The 22986-nt window shown below is 47.6% G+C and overlaps 1 protein-coding gene across 1 annotated transcript in view; it reads left to right on the top strand.

The window, feature by feature from the left end:
* Positions 1 to 22986, top strand: part of ALS2 (alsin Rho guanine nucleotide exchange factor ALS2) — a 1343724-nt gene that overhangs the window by 306541 nt on the left and 1014197 nt on the right. Inside the window, exon 9 of the mRNA XM_086955258.1 lies at positions 18320 to 18505. Within this exon, the coding sequence (XP_086811384.1) occupies positions 18320 to 18505 (186 nt within the window). The remainder of the gene's footprint in view (positions 1 to 18319; positions 18506 to 22986) is intronic.

Below are 22986 nucleotides of genomic sequence, written 5' to 3'. Positions count from 1 at the left end.
CAAATTTTGGGGTCATTCGACGACCTAGTGCAAATAACTCCAGTTATGCGAGAAGCACTGACCTGGTGGATGCGCTTCAAGAATGCCTCAGTCTGGCTCACTTTTCAGCCTTCCATGCCATACTTCATCCTCACGACAGATGCCTCCCTAGAAGGGTGGGGTGAACACCTTCAAGATCTTTGCATAAGAGGGAGATGGTACGCTGCTATGGCGAAGATGCATATCAACTTTCTGGAGCTTCGAGACATTTTCCTAGCGTTGCAGTCTTTTCTCCCAAGGCTTCAAGGGTCAACTGTTCTGATCAGAACGGACAACACCACTTGCATGCATTATCTAAACAAACAAGGAGGTACCCATTCTCACATTCTGTCTCAAGAAGCTCAATGATTTGGGAATGGCTGCTTTCTCACAATATCAAAATCAAGGTGGAGCATTTACCAGGGATCCACAACACTTTAGCAGACACTCTGAGCAGGACCTCAAAGTCTTGTCATGAATGAGAACTAGATCAAACAGTTGTGAAGAATATATTTCAGAGGTGGGGCACTCCAAATCTGGATCTCTTTGCCTCCAGGAACAATCGAAAGTGCCCATTCTTTGCAAGTTGGGAACCGGAGAAGGGCTCTTGGGGGAACGCCTTCATGATATGATGGACGGGGATCTTTGCGTACGCATTTCCCCCCTTTCCGTTGATCCCACGGCTTCTGCACAAGCTCAAGATGGAACCATGTTATATGTTATAGTGAATTTGTAACGTGCACCGAATTCTCGAGTGTCCTGGCGCGAAAGTTGGCTGGGGTGTAGGCGGAAGGCAAATTAGATGGCCTGACTGAACAGATGTGTTTTAAGGTGCTTTTTAAAGAGTTGAAACTCTTGTATAAGTTGAAGATCTGGAGAAAGCGCATTCCAGACCTCAGCAGTTTTAACAGAGAGTGACTGGCCTCCCAAGCGAGCTCTGCGGAAACGCAGGATGATCATCCGGTGGAGGGAGGCAGATCACAGAGGACAGTTCGGCACATAGAAAGCAAACCGCTTCCTGAGGTAGGTGGGACCAGAGCCATGAAGGGCCTGGTGAGTCAGGGTAATTGCTTTAAACTGCACTCGCTGGGCCACTGGCAACCAGCGTAGTTCTCGTAGATATTGTCGGCGCTGGAACTCCTCGAGGCGTTAAAGAAGAGTCTTGCCACGGCATTCTGTATAATTTGCAGTTTGCGCAAAGAAAGCCGGGCATTCCAATGAACAAAGCATTGGCATAGTCCAGCCTCGACAAAATCAGGGCACGGGCGATCGTATCTTTAGCCCCTCTCGGAAGCAATGGAAAGATTTTTCTGAGTGCCTTGAGGGTACCAAAGCAGACTCTCGTCAGTTTTTTACATGGTCAGCAAACCGCAGGTCTTCGCTGAACCATACCCCCAGATTTCTAGACGGTCCACCCTCGGACAGCGGGCTAGGGAAGTTTGGAGGCCATAGGCGGTGTCTGAAATCCGGAGGAAACTGACCATACAGGAGGACCTCTGATTTATCCTCATTACATTTGAGAGAGGCTTGGGCCAGCCAGCAAAATACTGACGTTAGGCACGTCTGAGCAGCATCAGTGGCCAGGTCCGAGCCCCTCCAAGTAAATAGCAGCTGAGTATCGTCGGCATACGCTATAACCTTTGCTCCCAGCTCCTCAGCCAGGTAGACCAGAGGGGTTAGGTATAGGTTAAAAAGCAGGGGACTTAAAGTGGAGCCCTGTGGAACCCCCGTTGCAAGGTTCCTGACAGGGGAAGCACATGGAGCCATGCAGACCTGCCGTGAGCGAGAATCCAAAAAGGATTTCACACATTCCCAGACCAGGCCCGAGATCCCGATCGCCGAAAGCCTGGCCAAGAGCAGCTGGTGAGGCACCGTGTCAAAGGCGGCCGAGAGGTCGAGTAAAATCAGGGCTGCCCTGCCGCCCCCATCTAAACACTCTGATAGCCTCCAACATTTCCACCAGGGCAGTCTTCGTGCTATAGGCAGACCGAAACCCCGACTGAGCAGAATGCAGAGCACCAGATACTTCCACAAACGTCTCCAGCTGCCGAAAGACCACCTTCTCACAGACTTTGGCCAAGGCTGGTAACCGCGAAATAGGACTGTAGTTAGTAAGGACCAGAGGGTCCAGTGAGGGTTTCTTCAAAAAGGGTAGCAGTTTAGCCCGTTTCCATTGGGCCGGTACCACATCCGTCTGAAGGGAGAGATTGACAATGTCTACTACCAGTGGGCAGACCTCCTTGGCTACGCCGGCTAGTACTCGAGACGGACAAGGGTCAGAGGGGGAGCCAGACTTAAGAGCGCTAAGAACGGCTAGAATGTCAGACTCGGCAGCGAGCAGAAATGAGGTAAGCCTAGCGGGAACCACACATGGGATGCGGGGGGTCCCCAAGGGAAGGGTCTCCTCAATTCTGAGATGTGGGCCAACACTATCCTGGATCTTTAGTATCTTGTTCACAAAAAATGTGGAAAGGTCCTCACACCATTGTTGGGACATCGGTAGCGATATCTGCTCTGCACAAGGAGATAAAAACTCTGGACAATAGCAAAGATCTCCTTACTATTGTTCCAAGCCAGCGCAATTCTCCTGGCAAAGTAGTCACTTTGGCTTGCCTAATGGCCGTATAGTACTCCCTCTGTGCTAAGCGCAGGGTTTCCTTAGCTGACATGCAGTAGTTCTGGCGCCTACATTGCTCCAGCTTCTTGCACTCCAGTTTCATGTCCCTGAGCTTAGTGGAGTACCAGGGCTGCGAGGGGAGAGAGCGCCGATTGCGACCACTGTTAGCTTTGGAGCTTGAGCAGACCCCCAGGCTGATCCAGCGATCAAAATTGGCGGCAGTCGGGCGGGACAGTTGTAGGTCCATAGAGAGGGATGGGAGATTAATCTTCCTGACTAATGGATCGTGAGGTAAGAGGGGACTTCTAGAGGTCCTGCCAACCGAGCAGGAGAACCTGATTAGGTGATGGTCAGACCACGTTACCGGCTCAAGATCATTGACATGGATCGGGAAGTTGGAACAGACCAGGTCAATGAGGTGGCCGCCCACATGGGATGGCGACATCACATGTTGTGTCAGCTGGGCTAGGCCTAGGGAATCCAGGAGAATCCTGACTTCGGAGGTGGCCGGGAGATCCAAATGGATATTGAAATCCCCTAAAAGGAGAACTTTGGGGTAGCGAAGGGCATGTGGGATAATAACATCAAATGCCCTAAGGAAAGCTCCGGGTGGACCCGGCGGACGATAGACCAGAGTCCCGCCCAGCGTAAAATGAGGGGAGAGGGTAAAAGTAAAATCCAGGGCCTCCTCCTACGCCCAATCACCAATTACTTTACTAGTGAAGGACCAAGAGTCTCTAAACACAACCGCCGTTCCCCCCCCTCTTCCGGAGCCCTGATTACCTCTGGCAATTTTGAAGCCCCTAGGAATAGAGAACTCCACTACAGGAGCACAGGACTCATTAAGCCAGGTTTCCATAATGAAAAGAGCATCCAACTTGGAATCCGATAAAAGCTTAAAGATGTCAGACGCATGTTTGACCATCGAGCGTGCGTTGATGAGTGCTGCCTGAATCCTAGGTGCGCCTGGCTCTAAGGAAAAGGGGTTGAGCAGGTGGGTATGGAAACCGAATTTGCAGACCGGGCATGTCCTATAAAGGTTATCAAGGACCTCCCACTGTCTGCCCCCCTCACAGCATGGGCCCTTCAGCTTTAATAAATCGTTACGTGAATAGATATTGTTCCAGTTGTGCTGCCCAGGCACAATTCGACCAGCGTGGCTGGCCCTGGTCTCTTCTGGGGCGCGGACGGGCGCAGACGGGCTTGCCTTTGGCGCACCCGCTGCGCGTCCGGAAGGCCATGTGCAATATATAGCCTAGCCCCTCCTCCAGCTAGACCGCTGCCTACGGTCCGGCCGGCTCAGGGACTCACCAACTCACCCAAGATGGCGCCCTTCCCTCCACACAAACGGCACAGCAGCCGCGGTGGACCGGGGTAGGGGGAGCACACCTCCCAGCACCGGTGAGAGAAGAGAACATAAGGCTGCCAAGAGCAACAGTGAAAAAAGTTAAAAAGTATTTTTAAAAATGCAATTGATTTGAAATCCTAAAGAGCAAGTGGCGATCAGGTATGGAGCAGAAGAGAACACAGTAATCACAGTAACTGCATCCACAGTGCCTCGCAGTCTGCCCCAGCACTCAAGCGGGTCCCGTAGGAGCTGCCACCACCTACGAATGCCGCGCCTCGCCTTGTCTGCCAAGATATAGCCTAGCCCCACCTCCAGCTAGACCGCTGCCTACGGTCCGTCTGGGTTCAGGGACTCACCCAAGATGGCACCCTGCCCTCCTCACAAACGGCACAGCAGCCGCGGTGGACCGGGGCAGGGGGAGCACACCTCCCAACACAGGTGAGAGAAGAGATTGGAAGGCTGCCCAAGAGCAACAGTGAAAAAGGTTAAAAAGTATTTTTAAAAAATGCAATTGATTTGAAATCCTAAAGAGCAAGTGGCGATCAGGTACGGAGCAGAAGAGAACAGAGTAATCACAGTAATTACATCCACAGTGCCTCGCAGTCTGCCCCCAGCACTCAAGCGGGTCCCGTAGGAGCTGCCACCACCTACGAATGCTGCATGATTCTCATTGCACCGAGATGGCCGCGTCAACATTGGTTCACAGAGCTTCTCCTACTGTCCATGTTATCAATGAGCAAGGGCGAGATTCTTCATCCTCGTCCAGTCCAATTGCATCTTCATGCATGGTTTCTGGATTCACGGAATTTAAGGAGATACATTTAACTCAAGATTGCAGAGACATTCTTGCTAGAGCAAGGCTCCTTCTACTTTAAAAACTTGCTCTGAAATGGAAGCAATTCTGTTCTTGTTGCAGTAACAAGAATATACATCCTTTAAGATGTTCTCCAGACAAGATTATGCCTTATCGTCTATCGTTATCTAAGTCTGGTCTCATGTTTACGTCGGTTAAATTGCATCTAGCAGCCATCTCTACCTACAGGCGTTCTACAGGAGCGGCATCCCTTTGCTCTAATCGCTTGATTAAACAATTTCTAAAGGGACTTTTCAGAACTTTTCCATCTATCAGAACTCCTCCTCCAGAATGGAGGCTTAATTTGGTGTTGCAGCAGCTCATGAAACACCCATTTGAGTCTGTTCACAAAGCTGACTTAAAGTTCCTCTCCTGGAAAACAGCACTTTTAGTGACACTCACCTCTGCTTGGAGAGTCCGTGAAATCCAGGCTTTCACTATCAAGCAAACTTATTTGAAATTCACCAACGACTATGTTCTTCTAAGAACTAATCCAATGTTCATTCCTAAAGTTCCCTCTACATTGCATCTTAACAAGCCTGTCATATTGCGTTCTTTCTTTCCCGATCCGTCTTCCTCTCCTGAGAAATCTTTGCATACCTTGGATGTCAAAAGGTGTCTGAAATTCTACATTTCACGTACTATGTCCATCAGAAAATCTGATCAATTATTTATTTCCTATGGTGGTCAAATGCCAGGAACAGCTGTGACGAAGTCCACTATCTCAAGATGGATTGCATCTACTTTCCAATTCTGCCATGTTAAGGCTGGACATCCTTTAGCCATGAAACCCAAGGCTCACTCTACAAAGGCAGTGTCCTCATCTACTGCTCTTTTTGCTGTAGTACCTTTGGAGAAGATTTGCCGTGCTGCAACCTGGAAGAATGTGCACACATTTACACAGCACTACTGCCTTGATCTGGCAACAGAAGCTGAATCAGCAGTGGGTCAAGCAGTGTTGCGAAACCTTTTTAAGTAAGGTAAGCCTCTGTAAGGAAGTGATTATATCTTTACAGGTTGACACGTTTAATATATAAATGATTATTTTGATGCCTATGTATATGATGTTTTCCCTTATTAGGGTTCAAATGTGTACTGCATTACTGTACTGGTTTTACAAGGTATCTATTGTTTTTTCTTATGATACCCCCCATCCACTATACAACCAATTTTATTTAATGCTAGCTATTCAGATTCTAAGCATGTGAATCTATGAAAGATACCCCAATACTGCATAAGAAAACGAGTTACTTACCTGTAACTTCAGTTATCCAGTATTGGTATTTTTCATAGATTCACATGCGACCCACCCTCCTCGTCGGAGAGGCTTACCGTATCTCCATGGCATACTTACTGTCACTTGTGCTACGGAAATCTGAGGGTTTGCCTCTCTGTGGAATGTTCTAAGAGGGTGCTGCAGCCTCTTAGAACCTCTATTGGTATGACTATAATACATTTGTTTTATTATACCGCGAGACTGCCACCTCGTCGGCGGGGATGATTCTAAGCATGTGAATCTATGAAAGATACAAATACTGGATAACTGAAGTTGCAGGTAAGTAACTCGTTTTCTTCTGGCAGCTGCGCTGATCCTGCAGTGGTATGAGGAGGAGGTCGGGATCTGTTGGGTAGTATATGTTCTATTAGAGGGTCCTCCTCACTGCTGGGAGCAAAGAGGACAACTAATGTGTGGTCTAAGGGTTTATGAAAAAAAGCTTTATAAGCCAACAATTCTGCTTCTCGTCCTGTCCCCATCCATTTATATTTGTTCTTTTTCTTTTCGTAGGCTCTGACTTTCCCCATAGTTGTTCCCTTCTAGGCGACCCTGTAGTTTCTGGCCCTTGCATATTTATCCCAACAGTGTAAGGAGGCCTCATACTGCAACAATTGACTCTTTCCCTGTCCTAACCTATACATTATGCTCTGTCGCAAATAATCCAACTTTGTTTTGTCAAAGGGTCCTATTTCTGGCTATTATAAATCTCAGTTGACTTTGGTATAATCATGTCATTGTTTTAGAAATATGCCTGCCTGGAGATCCTTTTTCTGCATTCATGTATGCCATGCTGCGATCCTGCTGTGTGAGTCCCACTGACTACCTCTCATCATCTACGGTCAGCCACAGAGGAGGAGAAAGTAGCCGCTCAAGAAACTAAAGAATATGTGACGGTGGTATAGCAGTGACGCCCTCTGCCAATAGCATTAGAGGAAATCAATATTATCATTGAAGGAGATGACTGCCTGCAGCTGGCTATTGAAGCTGTCTGGGATGGGAACTGGAGCCTCCTCAAATGGGAATGCGTCTCAGAGGGCTCCAAAGGCACAACAGGCACTAACATACCTTTAAAACATCTGGCTAGAACTGGCGGCCTCAAAAGAAGGTTCCTTGCTGATGGAACATAAGCTAATCCTCCCTCAAAATCTAGGGATGAAATCGGTCAGTCTAGCCCATTCTGGAGTTCAAGGAATGGAAAAAACTAAAGGCCAAATTTGAAACAAAGAGTGTTTCCCCCAATTTGGTGGAACAAATAGTCAAAGCCTGTTAGCTGTTCAAGATTGAAGCCAGAACATTGGCCAGTGATTTGATCCTCCAACTGGAGCAGATAATGGCAACCCATGGGCTGATCAGGGAGATTAGAACTGATATTAGATGTTCTTTCCTGGGGCAAGAGGTGGCGGATTATTTTGAGTTACTTTCCTTCAGAAATCAGAAGATAATATCCAGCTGGTCATAGGCCAAGTCAAAGAGTGAAGGTAGCAAAAGGTTCATGTGGAAATTGTCCCAAGTAATTAGGTAGCACAGGCCAACCATCTCAACATAGACTGGACCATCCATATTGCCTTTAGGAAATATCAAAAGACACACCATATGACCACGGGTCAGCACCAGAGTCAGCTATGCATTGGTTAGACAACGGCATATGTTCGCCTGCACCACCTGTAAGGAACCCTGTCCTGCCAAATGATAAAGCTTTGCTACAGTGAAGAATTCCAGGGAGGGACAGCAGGCATCACCGAGAATGAACAAGTGACTTCCAAGTAGGAGACCCAGCATTCATTAGCGACCTCCAGCCGACAGGAAGTTCTGCATCCCATAATAGCTATTCCACTGGAGAGGTGTGAAAATACAGTGCCACGATGGTGACTGCCCAGAGAGGTGAGGAGGACATCAGCAGGCATACATGTTTTTTAGTGTTTCTGGGGATAATGCAGACCCGCTGCTAAGAGAGTGTAGGGTCCCATAGAGTGACAGCCCCTCATAAGCAAAGCTTCTCTGGAAGTGAGCCGTAGGCTATACATTCTGGCACCAGTGGTGCAGGGTGAAGATTTGAACTCCCCAGGACAGAGTCCACTAGCTGGCAATAGTACTTCTGACCCAGGGATTGTGCCTGTGCCGTTAGACCTGTAGAGGATCAATTTCAGACGACTTATTTCTTTTAAGATGGCCTGATTTAGAGGAGGGTGATTTGGAAGGAAAAGCAAAAATGTTCTGCGTCCGTCCTAGTGCTTCAACTCTACAACAAAGATCTTCTGATGGCGAAGCACGTGCAAGGTATTTCCACGCTTGGAAAATGCCTTGCAAAGTAATCATGTAAAGTCGACCGCCGCTTTGTTGGAGTGTGAATTTGAGTACACAAGAACCCCGAAAGCAAGTGTTATACTTGCAGCACTCATCAAGGCTGTGAAAATGCGGATGGTGCTGTTGTGATAGAACCGGCTCCCTCGAAGAATGAAGAACCGCAGTGCAAGTGAAACCTTTTAGACAAGCTGGATAATAGGGAAGTGGGCAATCTGCTTTGATATGAGAATTTGTCTTGAATGAAGCATATTATTAGCGAATGACACTGGGCCAGATCTGCGAAAATGGTGCCACCCTGTGGGATTTTAGGTTAAGACTTATGGTGTTTCCTTCACTTACCTGAATATAAAGTAGGGGTGGATGTAGCTCACCTAATGTGCTGTAACGCAATTACAGCAAAATACACGAGGAGCTAAGCATCCAAAATAGACCTGCAAATTCAATTTGCGCTAAGAAAATACCTCTAAATGCAACAGAACACAAACTGCAGCAGCAACAGACACTCGTGTTTGCTAAGTGTGCTGTTCTTGTGCTCCTGCTGATGGATTTGTATGACAAATTACTCATAATTATGCGACTGGGCATATTCATGTAATTTTATGTCAATAGAGAGGCTTGCAATTACTGAAATTCCTCCAATTACTCTGGTGTTATGGCCTAATAAAAAGCCAAAAGAAGCTGGGAGACTCAAACTAATTCAGATGTTCTCATTCACCCGAGGATAGCAGCTGATTTAATTCTTCTTTTAAGTGAAACGCTAATTAACTTTTAAGGTCACAATCTCAAGTCTCACACCTGCTATCAGTTGACAAAATAGTCCAGTTAACAGGGCCAGACATGGTAACCAAAAGCAGCCCTGGCAAAAATCCTTAAATAAGCCCTGCTCCCTTCATCTCCTTGCACTATCTTTCTCTTTCCATCCATCTATTCGCTCCCTCTCCTCTCCGATCACTTTCTGTTTGCCTTCTCTCTCTCTCTCACCCCCTCTCTCTTTTCCTTTCTCTTTTTCTCTCTCTTAACCCTCGCTGCATCCATCCCCCTCCCTCTTTCTCTCTCGCTCTCCTGTTCCCCTCTCTCTGTCTCCTCGCTCACAAGTGCTTCGCCGTTGAGACTGGCAGTATACTACATAAACAACTAGAAAGGTACCATATCCTATCTCTCGAGGCACAGAAAATGTGAGAGAGGCTTATAACCAGAGATCTTCAGATCGCCACAGTCCATCTTCCAGGTGTCTGAGATGCTGAAGTACATGCAATTGTGAAGACTTTTCAGGAATATCACAAGTGGATCCTAAGCAACATAGTTTTGCACAATGCCTTCTATGAATAGGGTTTGTAATTTTAGACCTTTTTGCAAATGCAGAAAACGAAAGAAATGTCCTGCTTTCCATTATTGCCAGCTAGTAGAGAAGGGGAATGGCCCTTTATTAGACAAGTCAGGGCGGTTTTTATATATATTTGATATTGCACCTCAATTTTAAAGGATGGGCTCTCGACAAAATAAACTGCTTGGGTTTTATTGAAGGAGGAGGCGTAATCCTAGTTCTTCAAGAGAATCTACATTTAAATCATAAGCACCCCTCCTCCTTCACCAGTTGAAGGAAGGGGAGATTGAATGAGATATGGGTAGGATCTTACGTTTCCATACTAAAGACCTAGAGCAACTTCCTTTGACTTGGCATGATGAGCTATTGATTGAAAGGGACAGTATTAGGAATCAGCCGTTGGAGACTGGAAAAGTATCAGGTTACACAGCCTGTAAAACGTGCTTTGGGATCCAGCTCCTGTGCAGGACTGTCACAGCTTCCGATTTCTGTGACGAAGCTCCCGAAGGAGAAATAGAGTTACAGAGAACTTCACAGGTTTCCATAACTCGTAAAAATGGATCTGTTTTTAGGTCTCGCCTGCCAATGCGCTTGCGCATTGCCGGCGAGAGATATAGAGGGGCACCAGAAAATCCTACCAAGAGGGCTTTGGAATGCGGATTATGGCCAGTGCATGTGCGACGGGTGCGCGCTCGCCATTTGCTCTCCCGCACCTCCATCAGACTTGAAAGGAAGCCGCTCGCACATCACCATTTGTCTGAGCCTCCGCATCAGACTTCAAAGGCTGCCGCTCCCCCGCCCACCCTCTGCCACAGCAATGCCGAGAGCTTGTCCTCACTGTAGTCACGTTCCAGCAAAGTTCTTTCACGTTAAACTTTACTTTCTTTTTACCAACTTCTGTCTCCCTGCCACCCCTTCAATTATTTCCCATTGAACTTTCGCCTTTCATTTCTTTCATATCTGCATTCTCAGTTCATCTGTTTCCTTTCTGAATATATTTGTATATTTTTTTCTTCACTGATTCATGCCACCATTTATAACTCTTCAAATTTCCTCATTCCCATCCTTGCTTCACCCTTTCCTCTCTACCTTCATACCTCACTCTTTTCTCTTATCCTCTACCTTACGTTCATCATTCCACCTTTCTTCCTTCCATCCTCCCATCCCTACTGTCTCCTTTCTTTCCTTGCTATCCTTTTTCGTCTTTCCCCTTTTGCCGCCTCCTCTTTTCTTCCTTCCTTCCAGTCCGCGCGCTCGCCATTTGCTCCCCCTTGCCCCCCCTCCCCCTACCCCCTCAGATTTGAAAGGAAGCCGTTCGCTTACCAGCATTTGTCTGAGCCTCGGCATCAGACTTGAAAGCCTGCCGCTCGATCCGCACACACCCCCGCCACAGCAATGACGAGAGCTTGTCCTCACTGTAGTCACGTTCCAGCAAAGTTCTTTCACGTTAAACTTTACTTTGTTTTTACCAACTTCTGTCTCCTGGCCACCCCTGCAATTATTTCCCATTGAGCTTTTGCCTTTCATTTCTTTCATATATGCATTCTCAGTTATTCTGTTTTCTTTCTGAATATATTTGTAATATTTTTTCTTCACTCATTCATGCCACCATTATAACCCTTCAAATTTCCTCATTCCCGTCTTTGCTTCACCCTTTCCTCTCTACCTTCATACCGCACTCCTTTCTCTTATCCTCTACTTTACGTTCATCATTCCACCTTTCTTCCTTCCCCCTTCCATCCCTACTGTCTCCTTTCTATCCTTTTCCGTTTTTCCTCTTTTGCCCTCTCCTCTTTACTTCCTTCCTTCTAGTCCATCACCACTTTCTTACTTTAATCATCACTTCTTTTCCTCCCTTCATTTTCTCTTCATGTAGCTATTCATGTTTTGTTATTTTCTCTTCTGTTTTACACTCCCTCCGTCCTCATACCCTTCTTCCTCTCTATGTTACCCCAGCATATATTCAATCGTTCCTCTTTCAGTCTTCCTGCTGGGGCAGCGAAACATACCGGAAAGGCAACCATAAAAAACAAGCATTGGAAATGCAATAGGTCTCGCATTAGGAAAGTTTGAGCGATTGTTATTGTAAATGACACTTTTTTATTTATGTGTTGGTTTTGAAAATAGCAAAATTAATAGCTTTGTCAGTTACAATGTCAAAAGTTTTAACTTTCGCAAATGTGACACCTATAGCATTTGTAATGCAATGTGTGTTGTATTTACGTGACTTAGATGTATTGATATTACAAATAACAATGGCTTTTATTTTTGTAAATAATTAATACTTAAATAAAAGTTATTGTAATTTATAATGGCAATACCTTAAACGTTTGTAAATAACTTTTGTGAAGATTATGTTCAGTGTATTTTATTGTGACGAAAATCCAAGAACATTGCATTTGCACCTACACACACACAGAGCCACACACACACACACACACACACACACACACACACCCACACACACACACACACACACACACATATAGATGTGGTGGTGGTGGATCTGGGGGATATGGTGGTGGTGGATGTGGTGGTGGATGCGGTGGTGGATGTGGTGGTGGTCATGGATGTGGTGTTGGTGGATGCAGTGGTGGTGGATGCGCTGGTGGATGTGGTGGTGGTGGATGCGGTGGTGGTGGATGTGGTGGTGGATGTGGTGGTGGATGTGGTGGTGGATGTGGTGGTGGTGGGTGTGGTGAAAGTGGTGGTGGATGTGGTGGTGTATGTGGTGGTGTTGGATGCGGTGGTGGATGTGGTGGTGGTGGATGTGGTGTTGGTGGATGCGGTGGTGGTGGTGAATGGGGTGGTGGATGCGGTGGTGGATGTGGTGGTGGATGTGGTGGTGGATGTGGTGGTGGTGGATGCGGTGGATGTGGATGTGGTGGATGTGGTGGTGGTGCATGCGGTGGATGTGGATGTGGTGGTGGATGTGGTGGTGGATGTGGTGGTGATGGTGGATGTGGTGGTGGATGTGGTGGTGGTGGATGGGGTGGTGGATGTAGTGGTGGTGGGTGTGGTGGATCTGGTGGCGGTGGATGTGGCTGTGGATGTGAAAAGTTTGAGCTTTTGGTGTGTAAAATGTAAATACATTTTATTTTTTGTTTATGTTTTTCAAAATATAAAAGTATTAATTTTGTTATTAGAAATGCCAATAGTTATAAAGTTAGCAAATGTTACATCCATAGCATTAGTAAAGGTACATGTTTAGTTTTCCCCTGTTTTACATGTATTGATTTGACAAATCACAATGTTTTAACAAGAACAGAAGTGAAAACATTTAACATCTTTTTATGACATTTGTAATAAAGCTTGAAACATTGACAGAAAATATTTGAACCAGTTGTTGTTGAATGGTTGTTCAGATTGATGCTGTGGTGCCGCTGAGTGATGTTGTTGTGGGGACAAGTGATGCTGTGGCGTTCAGTGATGCTGTTGTAGCACATAGTGATGTTGTGGTGCCCCTGAGTGATGCTGTAGTGGTGCTGAGTGGTGCTGTGGTGGTGCTGAGTGGTGGAAGTGTGCACTGCCGGCTGGTGGTGTGTGTGCCTGGTGGAAACGTGCACTGACGACTGGTGGTGTGTGTGCCTGGTGAAAGCGTGCACTGACGCTGGTGGTGTGTGCCTGGTGAAAGCGTGCACCGACGGCTTGTGGTGTGTGTGTGACTGGTGAAAGCGTGCACTGATTTGGTTGTGCATGTGGTTGTATGTGTGGTTGTATGTTGTATGGCGGGCGTGAAACTTAAAGTACGGCCTGCCGGCCGTAAAAAAATAATTAGGGGAGGAGAAGCCCTTTGATGTGGTGTCACGGCCAGGCGGCAGTGAAAAAATGCAATTAGGAGAGGGGAGAGTGGTGAGGAGAGTAGTGTTGAGAGGGGAGAGTGGTGGTGAGAGGGGAGAGTGGTGAGAGGGGAGGAGAGAGTCAGGCCTGGAGAGAGTGAGGAGAGGGGTGAGTGAGGAGAGGGGAGAGAGGCGAGAGAGAGGTGAGTGAGGAGAGAGAGAGGGATTGGAGAGGGAGTGTAGTGGTGAGTGGTGAGAGGGTAGAGTGTTGAGTGGTGAGAGGGGAGATGGGGAGAGGGAGAAAAAGGAGAGGGTAAAGAGAGGGAGAGAGGAGAGAGAGGGGGAGAGAGGAGAGAGAGAGGGGGAGAGAGGAGAGAGAGAGGGGAGGAGAGAGAGGGGGATGGAGGAGAGAGAGACGGAGACGGGGAGAGAGGAGAGGGAAGAGAGGGAAAGGGAGAGAGGGAAGTGAGGGAAATGGAGAGAGGGAAAGGGAGAGAGGGTAGAGGGAGGGTAAGAAGAGAGGGGGGAGGACGAGAGCGAAGGACGGAGGGGAGAGAGAGGGGAGGGAGAGAGAGAGGAGAGCAGGCAGAGGGGGAGATGGGGCGAGGGAGAAAAAGGAGAGGGTAAAGAGAGGGAGAGAGGGGGAGAGAGAGAGAGAGGGGAAGAGAGGAGAGAGAGGAGAGAGAGAGGGGGATGGAGGAGAGAGAGAGACGGAGACGGGGAGAGGGAAGAGAGGGAAAGGGGGAGAGGGAAGTGAGTGAAAGGTAGAGAGGGAAAGGGAGAGAGGGTAGAGGGAGAGAGGGAGGGTAAGAAGAGAGGGGGAGGACGAGAGCAAAGGATGGAGTGGAGAGAGAGGGGGAGAGAGGAGAGAGAGAAGGGGAGAGGAGAGAGAGAGGGGGAGAGAGAGAGAGGGGGATGGAGGAGAGAGATAGAGAGACAGGGAGAGAGGAGAGGGAAGAGAGGGAAAGGGAGAGAGGGAGAGGGAAGTGATGGAAAGGGAGAGAGGGAAAGGGAGAGAGGGTAGAGGGAGGGTAAGAAGAGAGAGGGAGGACGAGAGCGAAGGACGGCGGGGAGAGAGAGGGGAGGGAGAACAAGAGGAGAGCAGTCAGAGGGGGAGAGAGGAGAGAGAGGGGAGGAGGGGGAGAGAGGAGAGAGAGGAGAGATCGAGGGGGATGGAGGAGAGAGAGACGGAGACGGGGAGAGAGGAGAGGGAAGAGAGGGGGAGGGAGAGGGAGAGAGGGAGGGTAAGAATAGAGGGGGAGGACGAGAGCGAAGGACGGAGGGGGAGAGAGGGGAGGAAGAGAGAGAGAGGAGAGCAGGCAGAGGGGGAGATGGGGAGAGGGGGAAAAAGGAGAGCAGGGGGAAGGTAAAGAGAGGAGAGAGGAGAGAGAGGGAGAGGGTGAGAAAGGAGAGAGGAGAGAGTGAGAGGGAAGTGAGGGAAAGGGAGAGAGGTAGACAGAGAGGGAGAGTGAGAGAGTGAGGGGAGGGAGAGAGAGGGAGGACGAGAGGGATGGAGGGAGAGGAGAGGGAGTGGAGTGAGTGAGGGAGAGAGAGAGAGAGGAGAGCAGGGAGAGGGGGTTAGAGGGCTTCTGGTCACTCCCACGAGGACATTTAAAAAAATATGCCAGCTTCAGTCACTTTGCCATTTTATAAGGACACAAGCTATATTACAGGAAATGGCCTCCAAACTAAGAAACAAGTTCGAGGCAAAACAAAAGGTTCATATTAGGGAGTACAGGTTCATCTTTTTAATATTCTGTGGGAAATAGTGGATGATAGAAACAACAGGTGTTCAGCTAAGGCATTTAGAAGCTGCCTCTTAACTTTGCTAGATGGCAGACGTTTGTAAATAGAAATAAACAGAAAGGTAATGATTTCTTTCCTCACTGCACCGAAGATCCAGTTTTCTTGAGCGCTGATATTAACCTGATATTAACCTGGTGATACCTCAGCGTAAAAGAGATGAGGCAGAGAGTCTTTGATTCAGAGTTGTACTTCTGGATTGCTTTACTTAGGGAGGAGCCAGACAAGCATGAGGGCATTTGAAAGTCGGTAGTATAGACGGTATGTGAATGGCGACTTTGGGTGATGTTATCATACATGGTTCATGGCCCTGCACTGCAGAGCCGGCATAGCGGAAACGCTTTATTATTTACTGTCAACGAGAACTGAAGGCGAGGGTGCTAGGCAAAATGCAAATCTGGCGGGCGAGACAGTGCAGTGCCCCAAAGATGGGGGGTTGGGTAGTGTGGGGTAAACAAGAGCCACCCAGCAGCACGTGAGTGGGAGGCACCACTTGTAGGGGGTGGATGTGAAGAGGACTCGTCCCTGTGCACGCGAAAGTGAAAGCAGCAGCCGCATCAAAAGTGTGCAAATTTAAAATACAAACTGCAACGAAGTAGAGCATCAAAAAGAACAAGTGACCCGCTGTAGACTTACTGCAATTTGAGAGATGCTGCCGCGTGAAGGGACAAACTGAGTGTGGTACTGCAGTAGAAAGTGAAGAAAGGCAAACCAAGATGAAAAAAAAGTTAAAACAAGAATAAGACCAAAAGAGACAAGACAGAGGGAATGCAGAGAAGGGGAGGGGGGAGGAGAAATGCGACACGGCGGGCAGGGGAGGGGGCGGAGCGGGGAGAGGGTGTGAAAGCAGCAGGGGCCTGGAGTGCGGCTGAGGGAACTGAAGAAATGCGACACGGCAGGCAGGGGAGGGGGCGGAGCGGGGGTGTGGGAGGAGTGCGCCTGAGGGAAAATACATGCAAGGCAGGCGGCTGGGGGCATGTGCACGCGCTTTTAAGCTCAATGCGCATGCGCATTGAGCTTGAATTTCACGGGCACTGCAAGGAATCGCCACGATTCCTTGCAAGTTGGTTAAAGACTGTTCAAGCCCCCATAGTCTCGCAAGCTCGATGCGCATGCGCATCGACAGGCGAGACCTAAACACAGGTGGCTCCATTTTACCGCAGCTCCGTGCGTTATTGATCGGCGAGTGAAGTGAATGAAATGGCAGGGTCTGAACTTCTATTCACATGCTATCAATCAATCTGACTCAGAGTGCGGGATCCCCTCCTAGACCAAATAACAACCCTTCTCCCCCCCAGACATATCTATCCCTGTGCGGGTGGCACACCTGGGTGGGGGTACCAACAGGCCCATGTGTCTCGTCGTAAAGTGACCTTCAGAATGCAGCCTATAGGACGCGAGCTAGCGAGCCGGCGTTCCAGCTTCCACTGAAAGCATGTCCATACGCCATTTCCAGCCTCTATTATCCTGTAGGTTCCAGGGTTCACGTGTCAACCTGCTTGTATTCAGGGCTTTAAGTGGGCAGGGTCTCACAGAACTCCACCCCCCAACTCCACCCTCCAACTCCACCCTCCAACTCCACCCCCCTCCAACTCCACCCCCCTCCAACTCCAACTCCACGCTCCAACTCCAACTCTACTCTCTACTCCAACTCTACCCTCCAACTCCACACTCCAACTCCAACTCTACCCTCCAACTCCACCCTCCAACTCCAAATCCAACCCCACCCTCCAACTCCACCCTCCAACTCCACCCTCCAATGCCACCCTCCAACTCCACCCTCCAACTCCACCCTCCACCCTCCAACTCCACCCTCCAACTCCCCAATCCACCCTCCAACTCCAACCCCACCCTCCAACTCCACCCTCCAACTCCACACTCCACCTTCCAACTCCACCTCTGCACTCCAACTCCACCCTCTACCCTCCAACTCCACCCTCCAACTCCAAATCCAACCCCACCCTCCAACTCCACCTCCACCCTCCAACTCCACCCTCCATCACTCAGGGGAACCACAACATCACTCGGGGGCACCACCACATCACTCGGGGGCACCACCACATCATTTGGGGTCACCACCACATCACTCGGGGACACCACCACATCACTCGGGGACACTACTGCATCACTCGGGGACACTACCGCATCACTCGGGGACACTACCGCATCACTCGGTACCGCATCACTCGGGGACACTACCGCATCACTCGTTGACACTACCGCATCACTCGGGGACACTACCGCATCACTCGGGGCACCACCACATCACTCGGGAACACCACCACATCACTCGGGAACACCACCACATCACTCGGGGACACCACCACATCACTCGGGGACACCACCACATCACTCGGGGACACCACCACATCACTCGGGGACACCACCACATCAATCGGGGACACCACCACATCACTCGGGGACACCACCACATCACTCGGGGACACCACCACATCACTCGGGGGCACCACCACAACACTCAGCTCAACCACATCATCACTCAGCACCACAACAGCACTATCCTTGCTTGCTACCAACAAGCATTGCCATAGCCAATAGGACTCGCATTAGGAAAGAGGAAGCTATTGGCTTTGTGAATAACAATGCTATTAATTTATATATTTTCAAAGCCAACACATATAAAAAAAAAAGTGTAATTTACAATACCAATAGCTCACTTCTTAAAAAACGGTCAGATGCCGATGGCAGGATTCTACTGAAATGTAACCTTTTATTTCTTTGCTGTTGCTTTTGTCTGTTTCTTCATGGTTCTAATGAGTTATGAATGTGCAGGATGTGCTGTTTGGCTGGGACACTGGAGTAGCAGTGCATCAGTTTGAGTGCTTGGATTTTGACTTATATGCCATTTTTGTGCTTGTTAAATAGAGGTGGATCAAATCCAGCATACTGATATGGATGCCTTTCTTATTTTTTTCTGCTGCCAGTTGCAGACCTCCTAAATGCCTTCTGACTCGCTTCCTTTTTCTCTGCTTCTAGGTTTGCGATGGAGTTGGAATCTGGGGGATAGCAGCAGGTCAAGATCATTCCCTTTTTCTAACGGATGGAGAGGCTTTCCAGCCTGCACTGTATTACAGTGGCCAGCAGGAGTCTGAGGGCATTGAAATCCCACAGGAAAGCAGCAACGATGCAAAGTGCACTACGCTTTTGCTAGACTGTAGTAAGGTGAGAATTCACCCTTTGGGTGTTCTTTTCCTCTGTGTTTTATGTACCTCTTTAGTATTAGTCTGTAAACCTGGCTACATTCGGGAAGCCTGTCAATCTTTGGAGCCATGCAGTGACCAAGCCTTAACTGTGCCATGTCTCTCCAAACCATGAGTTTTAAATTACTCACTGAATGAAACCGTCAGGTAAAAAGCACATCATAAAGATGACAGAAAATCCATGAGTTTAACTTTCTTATGATTGACATAATCTTTATCGTTCTCTAGAAAGGCCCTACAGGAAGGTACGACCCAAGTTTAAACCTTAGCTAGTGTTTTCTTCAGGAGTAGGTTTCAGGACATGCCCAATCTGCCACCAACCTCTATTAATGGGATAATAATAAAACCTTGAAGAACTATCATTTTCAGACCATCATTACCTAATTGTTCTCCACATAAACAAACATTTTCTTAGACTTAGTCTAAAGTTGACACCAGTAATTATAAAGAAGCCCTGATTAGCACTGCAATGTATAGGATGGAGTGATGGGTTTCAGTCAGTTGATTTTACACCCCTTAGATAAAATTGCCTCTAAAAAATACTCTGCACTGGCTGTGCTCAAATAAACCTTAGTACACTGATTATCCTATGGACTTAGGGAAGACAAGCAAAGTGTCTGACAGACACTGCTGTCTTCATTTTAATGCTACCAAAAAAGCCTTCTAGAGATCTGCCCCTCAAAAATGATAACATCACAACGAAGATAGCATGTACAAGGTACTACTTCAGTTGAACTGCTAATGCATCCCCACCTGTTAAAGAAATATGTTGCATAGTTATTGAGCTTTTTCACTTCCTCCTGCATTACATCACCTATTCCACAAGCAAGCCTTCTTTCTTAAGTTGCCAAACTATTTTCAGAAGATTGACGGTATACAAAACTATTTCATCAAAAAAGACTTAAGTCTAACATTGCTGAACAGTCATGTGTCCTATCAAGTTAGACTAGGATAAGTTTGTTCATGCCATCGTATAGGATGTGGAGAGCTGAGGAATTACATCCAGTTCCCCCTGGAGCCTTGCAAGGTAAAATCGTTTAACTTTGCGATAGAGGTTATTGCCACATTGCTTTCATTTCTATCTTCTTTTGCGTGCTAGTCTGGTCCTGAGGGTCTAGAATGTAGTAACTATCATAACTCTGTTGAAGAAATAAGATGCCTGCCTATTTTTTTGGACCAGCTATCAGTCTGCTTCCATTTTCCACCCAGATTATTAGAAGTGTAGTTAGTGCTTGTCTTCAATTTACTTGGAATATAGCATCCAGTCCATATCCGCCTCCGCTTTAGATGACCTACAGCTTACCATAGAGGCAGGAATTTTAGAATCCGTAGTCCTATTAGATATTTCTGTCAACTTCAGTGCTGTCTCCCACCCCATTCTAAATGAACATCTTTGTGAGACCAAGGTGAAATGCAGTGCCCTTGGTTGATTCGTTTTTGGAAGATCGAACTTTAAGGGGGTTTCTTGCGTTCTCTTGAAAATAACTAGTGCAAAGTCATTGACGATGTGTAACATTATTGAATCTTTATGTTCAACTTTTGGTTGCTTAGATTCAATCTTTAAGTTTTGTGTGCTATGGTTTTGAAGATGACATGCAGCTCATTATTCAGTTGCAGGATATGGGAGAGATGATTTTCAGGGCTTCTTTGTAGCAGCAGGTTATTTGATTGGCACCAGTGCACTGCAGTAATAGTAGATGATTGGATTAACACGAATGCACTGCAGTTAAAGTCAGGCATCACAAAGTTCTGTTTGTAGGAGGTCCAACAAGTGTACGGTCTGACTCAGGGTGTCCACACTGTGTAACAACTACTTCAATGGACACATTTAGAGATATTGTTTTACCTCAACCTTTCTTTAAAATTTCGAATAAACAATCTAACCTTTTCCTGCTGCATATTTTAAGGTCACTTAAAAGTCATTTTACCTATTCTTCCAGTTGATTGCCAGAAAGCAGTTACTTCTCAACTAGACCATGAGAATTCACTCTGTGTAGTTCTTCCTAAATGCCTTAAAAGAAAGCTGCTAATAATGTAGTTGCTAAAGTTATTATTGGAACTAGTTTTACTCTTTCGCTGATCAAATTATGCATGTATATCACAGAGCAATCCAGCTATAGGAGTGTCTCTCTCGCAACAAAGGTTCCATGGAAATGCTTAATTGTGCGCCATTACTGATCCTCGTCTAATTTCTTTTTTAAGATACCTAAGAAATACTGTGCCAGAATGAGCTGTCATACACTGTCTTTCTTCAGTCTGAAGCTACTGAACAAACTAGTATTAGTAATCAGGAGAAAACCTAGTATGTACAATTGAAGAAGTGATTAACAATTTATTTTGTCACAACCCCTTTCAGAGAGCCAAGGGGCCAGCCAGGGTTACCGGCCCAACCATGGCGGCCGTGGCACTTCACTCCTGCTGCCCAGGGACCCAACTGACTATGGTTCCTCAAGTAACTTTTCCTCAAATAACTTGGCCTAGTACTACCCCGTCCAGCATTAGACTCCGTGATAGCTTGGGTCTAGCAGTCAAAGTCTTTTTGAAGGAGAGGTAGGTGACCGGCATACACAGTCACAACACACTCCGAACAAACAATGGCAATAAGCCAATTGTACAGTCAAATACTTGCTATTATGGAAAAAGTGTACTTTAACCCCTTCACTGTGTCGGCTATTCCGCCGCAGTGCTAAGGGGGGAGGGCGGGCGCATGCTGGTGACGGAACCGCTCCGTCACCAGCCGCGGTTGTGCTGTGCTCATGACGGAGCGGTTCCGTCACGGCCCCGCCCGCTCAATAGAACGCTCAGCGCAGGCGCAGAATCCGCGCCGCACAGGCGTGCTGAGCGGGCCGTGACGGAACCGCTCCGTCATCAGCACAGCGCTACCGCGGCTGATGACTGAGTGGTTCCGTCACCAGCAGGGGAGGGGTTAATGTAAACGCACAAAGCATAAAAACAATACCCTAAATAAGCCCTGCAGTCTTTTAGGGTCCGCATGCTACCGTTATCCTGGGCGAATCCCCAACTCAGTCTTTTTCTTTCAGTGGGGTTTTTCGTTCCCTATTTGATAATATAGGCGACTTTCAGATTTGGCCCATGCTAGTCACAGCTAGAAAAAGTCAAAGTTTTGCCTTAAGAGGTGCTAAGTTCGTGCAATGCCCGAGAAAGCTTACCATCCTCAAACAGTTTTGGCTCACCCGATGGCAGCCACCAAGGGGTGCTTCTTTGCATGCTCCGGTCTCCGGATGCTGAGGGCCCGCTACCTCTCAATGGTCGTTCCCCTTTCTTTTACAATATTGATATGTATTTTGCACAGCATTGCTTGTAAACTGCTGATCTTAGCTTCAGATCTGAGCAAGATTCCTCCATGTAGGGTAAGGTAGATATTGCAGACATCCTTGTGTATCTTGAAGTTCTGTTCCTGTAGAATAGCTCCTTGGGTTATACACCTGCTTTGAACATCTGCATGGGACTTGTCTACCACAAGTTTGAATTCTTGAAGGACCAAGACCTAGTTTAATTCTTATGACTTTGATAACATACGTACCATTGTATTAGGTAGTAATGTTATTAATTGACAAAAACAGTATTTTGAGGTTTGTAAAGTCATTAGTAGTTTATTTATACATGTACCCCATTATATGTGATACAGTATCTATTATTAAAAGGACATGCTTTTTTTGTACAATACCAAAGGAACACAGGATGAAATATAACTCCCCAGTCTCTGGACGCCCTATGTCAGTCGTCCTCTCTTGTCTCCTGTAGTGATCTGTATTTGTCCCTCACACTGACCTTGACATCACGATCTGGGGCTGCAGCCTTGACTTCATGTTGGCTCCCCTTCGGGCTACCTGGGTGATGCTGATTTTGGCTTGCAAACGATGGCCGCATTCTCTTCACACTGGTCATCCACCCTCCAGCACACAGGTGGTGACTGACTTCAGGGTGCACACAGTCAATGGCCCTCGCCACGCAGTGGCTCTCCCTTGGCTACCTGGTCTAGGCTCACACAAGGGTGACAGCCCTAGCTTCTGCAAGAGCAGGAGGATGGTCCATTCTCTTGTAGTGGTCCCAACCGGACCAATACTCTCTTGCCTCGCTCACAGGGGTCCATTCAACAGGATCCCTGCTAGCCTTTGCTCCCGCCAAGCGCTCTTCTTCTCACAGGATCTACTGGTCTTGGCAGGCAGGCTGAAGGCTGGTGCTCCCGGCGCAGGGCAACTGATCTTGACTTCCTGGGTAATGACCTCTCACCTAGGTGGGAGACCAGAGACCTTGGTCCATAGCCCTGGTTCCAGCAACCAGAAGTCTTGGTGATCTTCTCTTCGGTTGCACCAGACTGTTGGACAATGCTGTTAAACAACCTGTGGGGACTCTTGCTTTCACCTTTAGAGACCAAATCCTGACACTGATGGTAATTAGTGTTTGGTCCTTTAATATCCC

This window comes from Lissotriton vulgaris, chromosome 2_1 (assembly GCF_964263255.1).
Source record: "Lissotriton vulgaris chromosome 2_1, aLisVul1.2, whole genome shotgun sequence".
Lineage (NCBI taxonomy): Eukaryota > Metazoa > Chordata > Amphibia > Caudata > Salamandridae > Lissotriton > Lissotriton vulgaris.
Note: the sequence above shows the minus strand (reverse complement) of the source record. Positions and strands in the feature narration are given on the sequence as shown.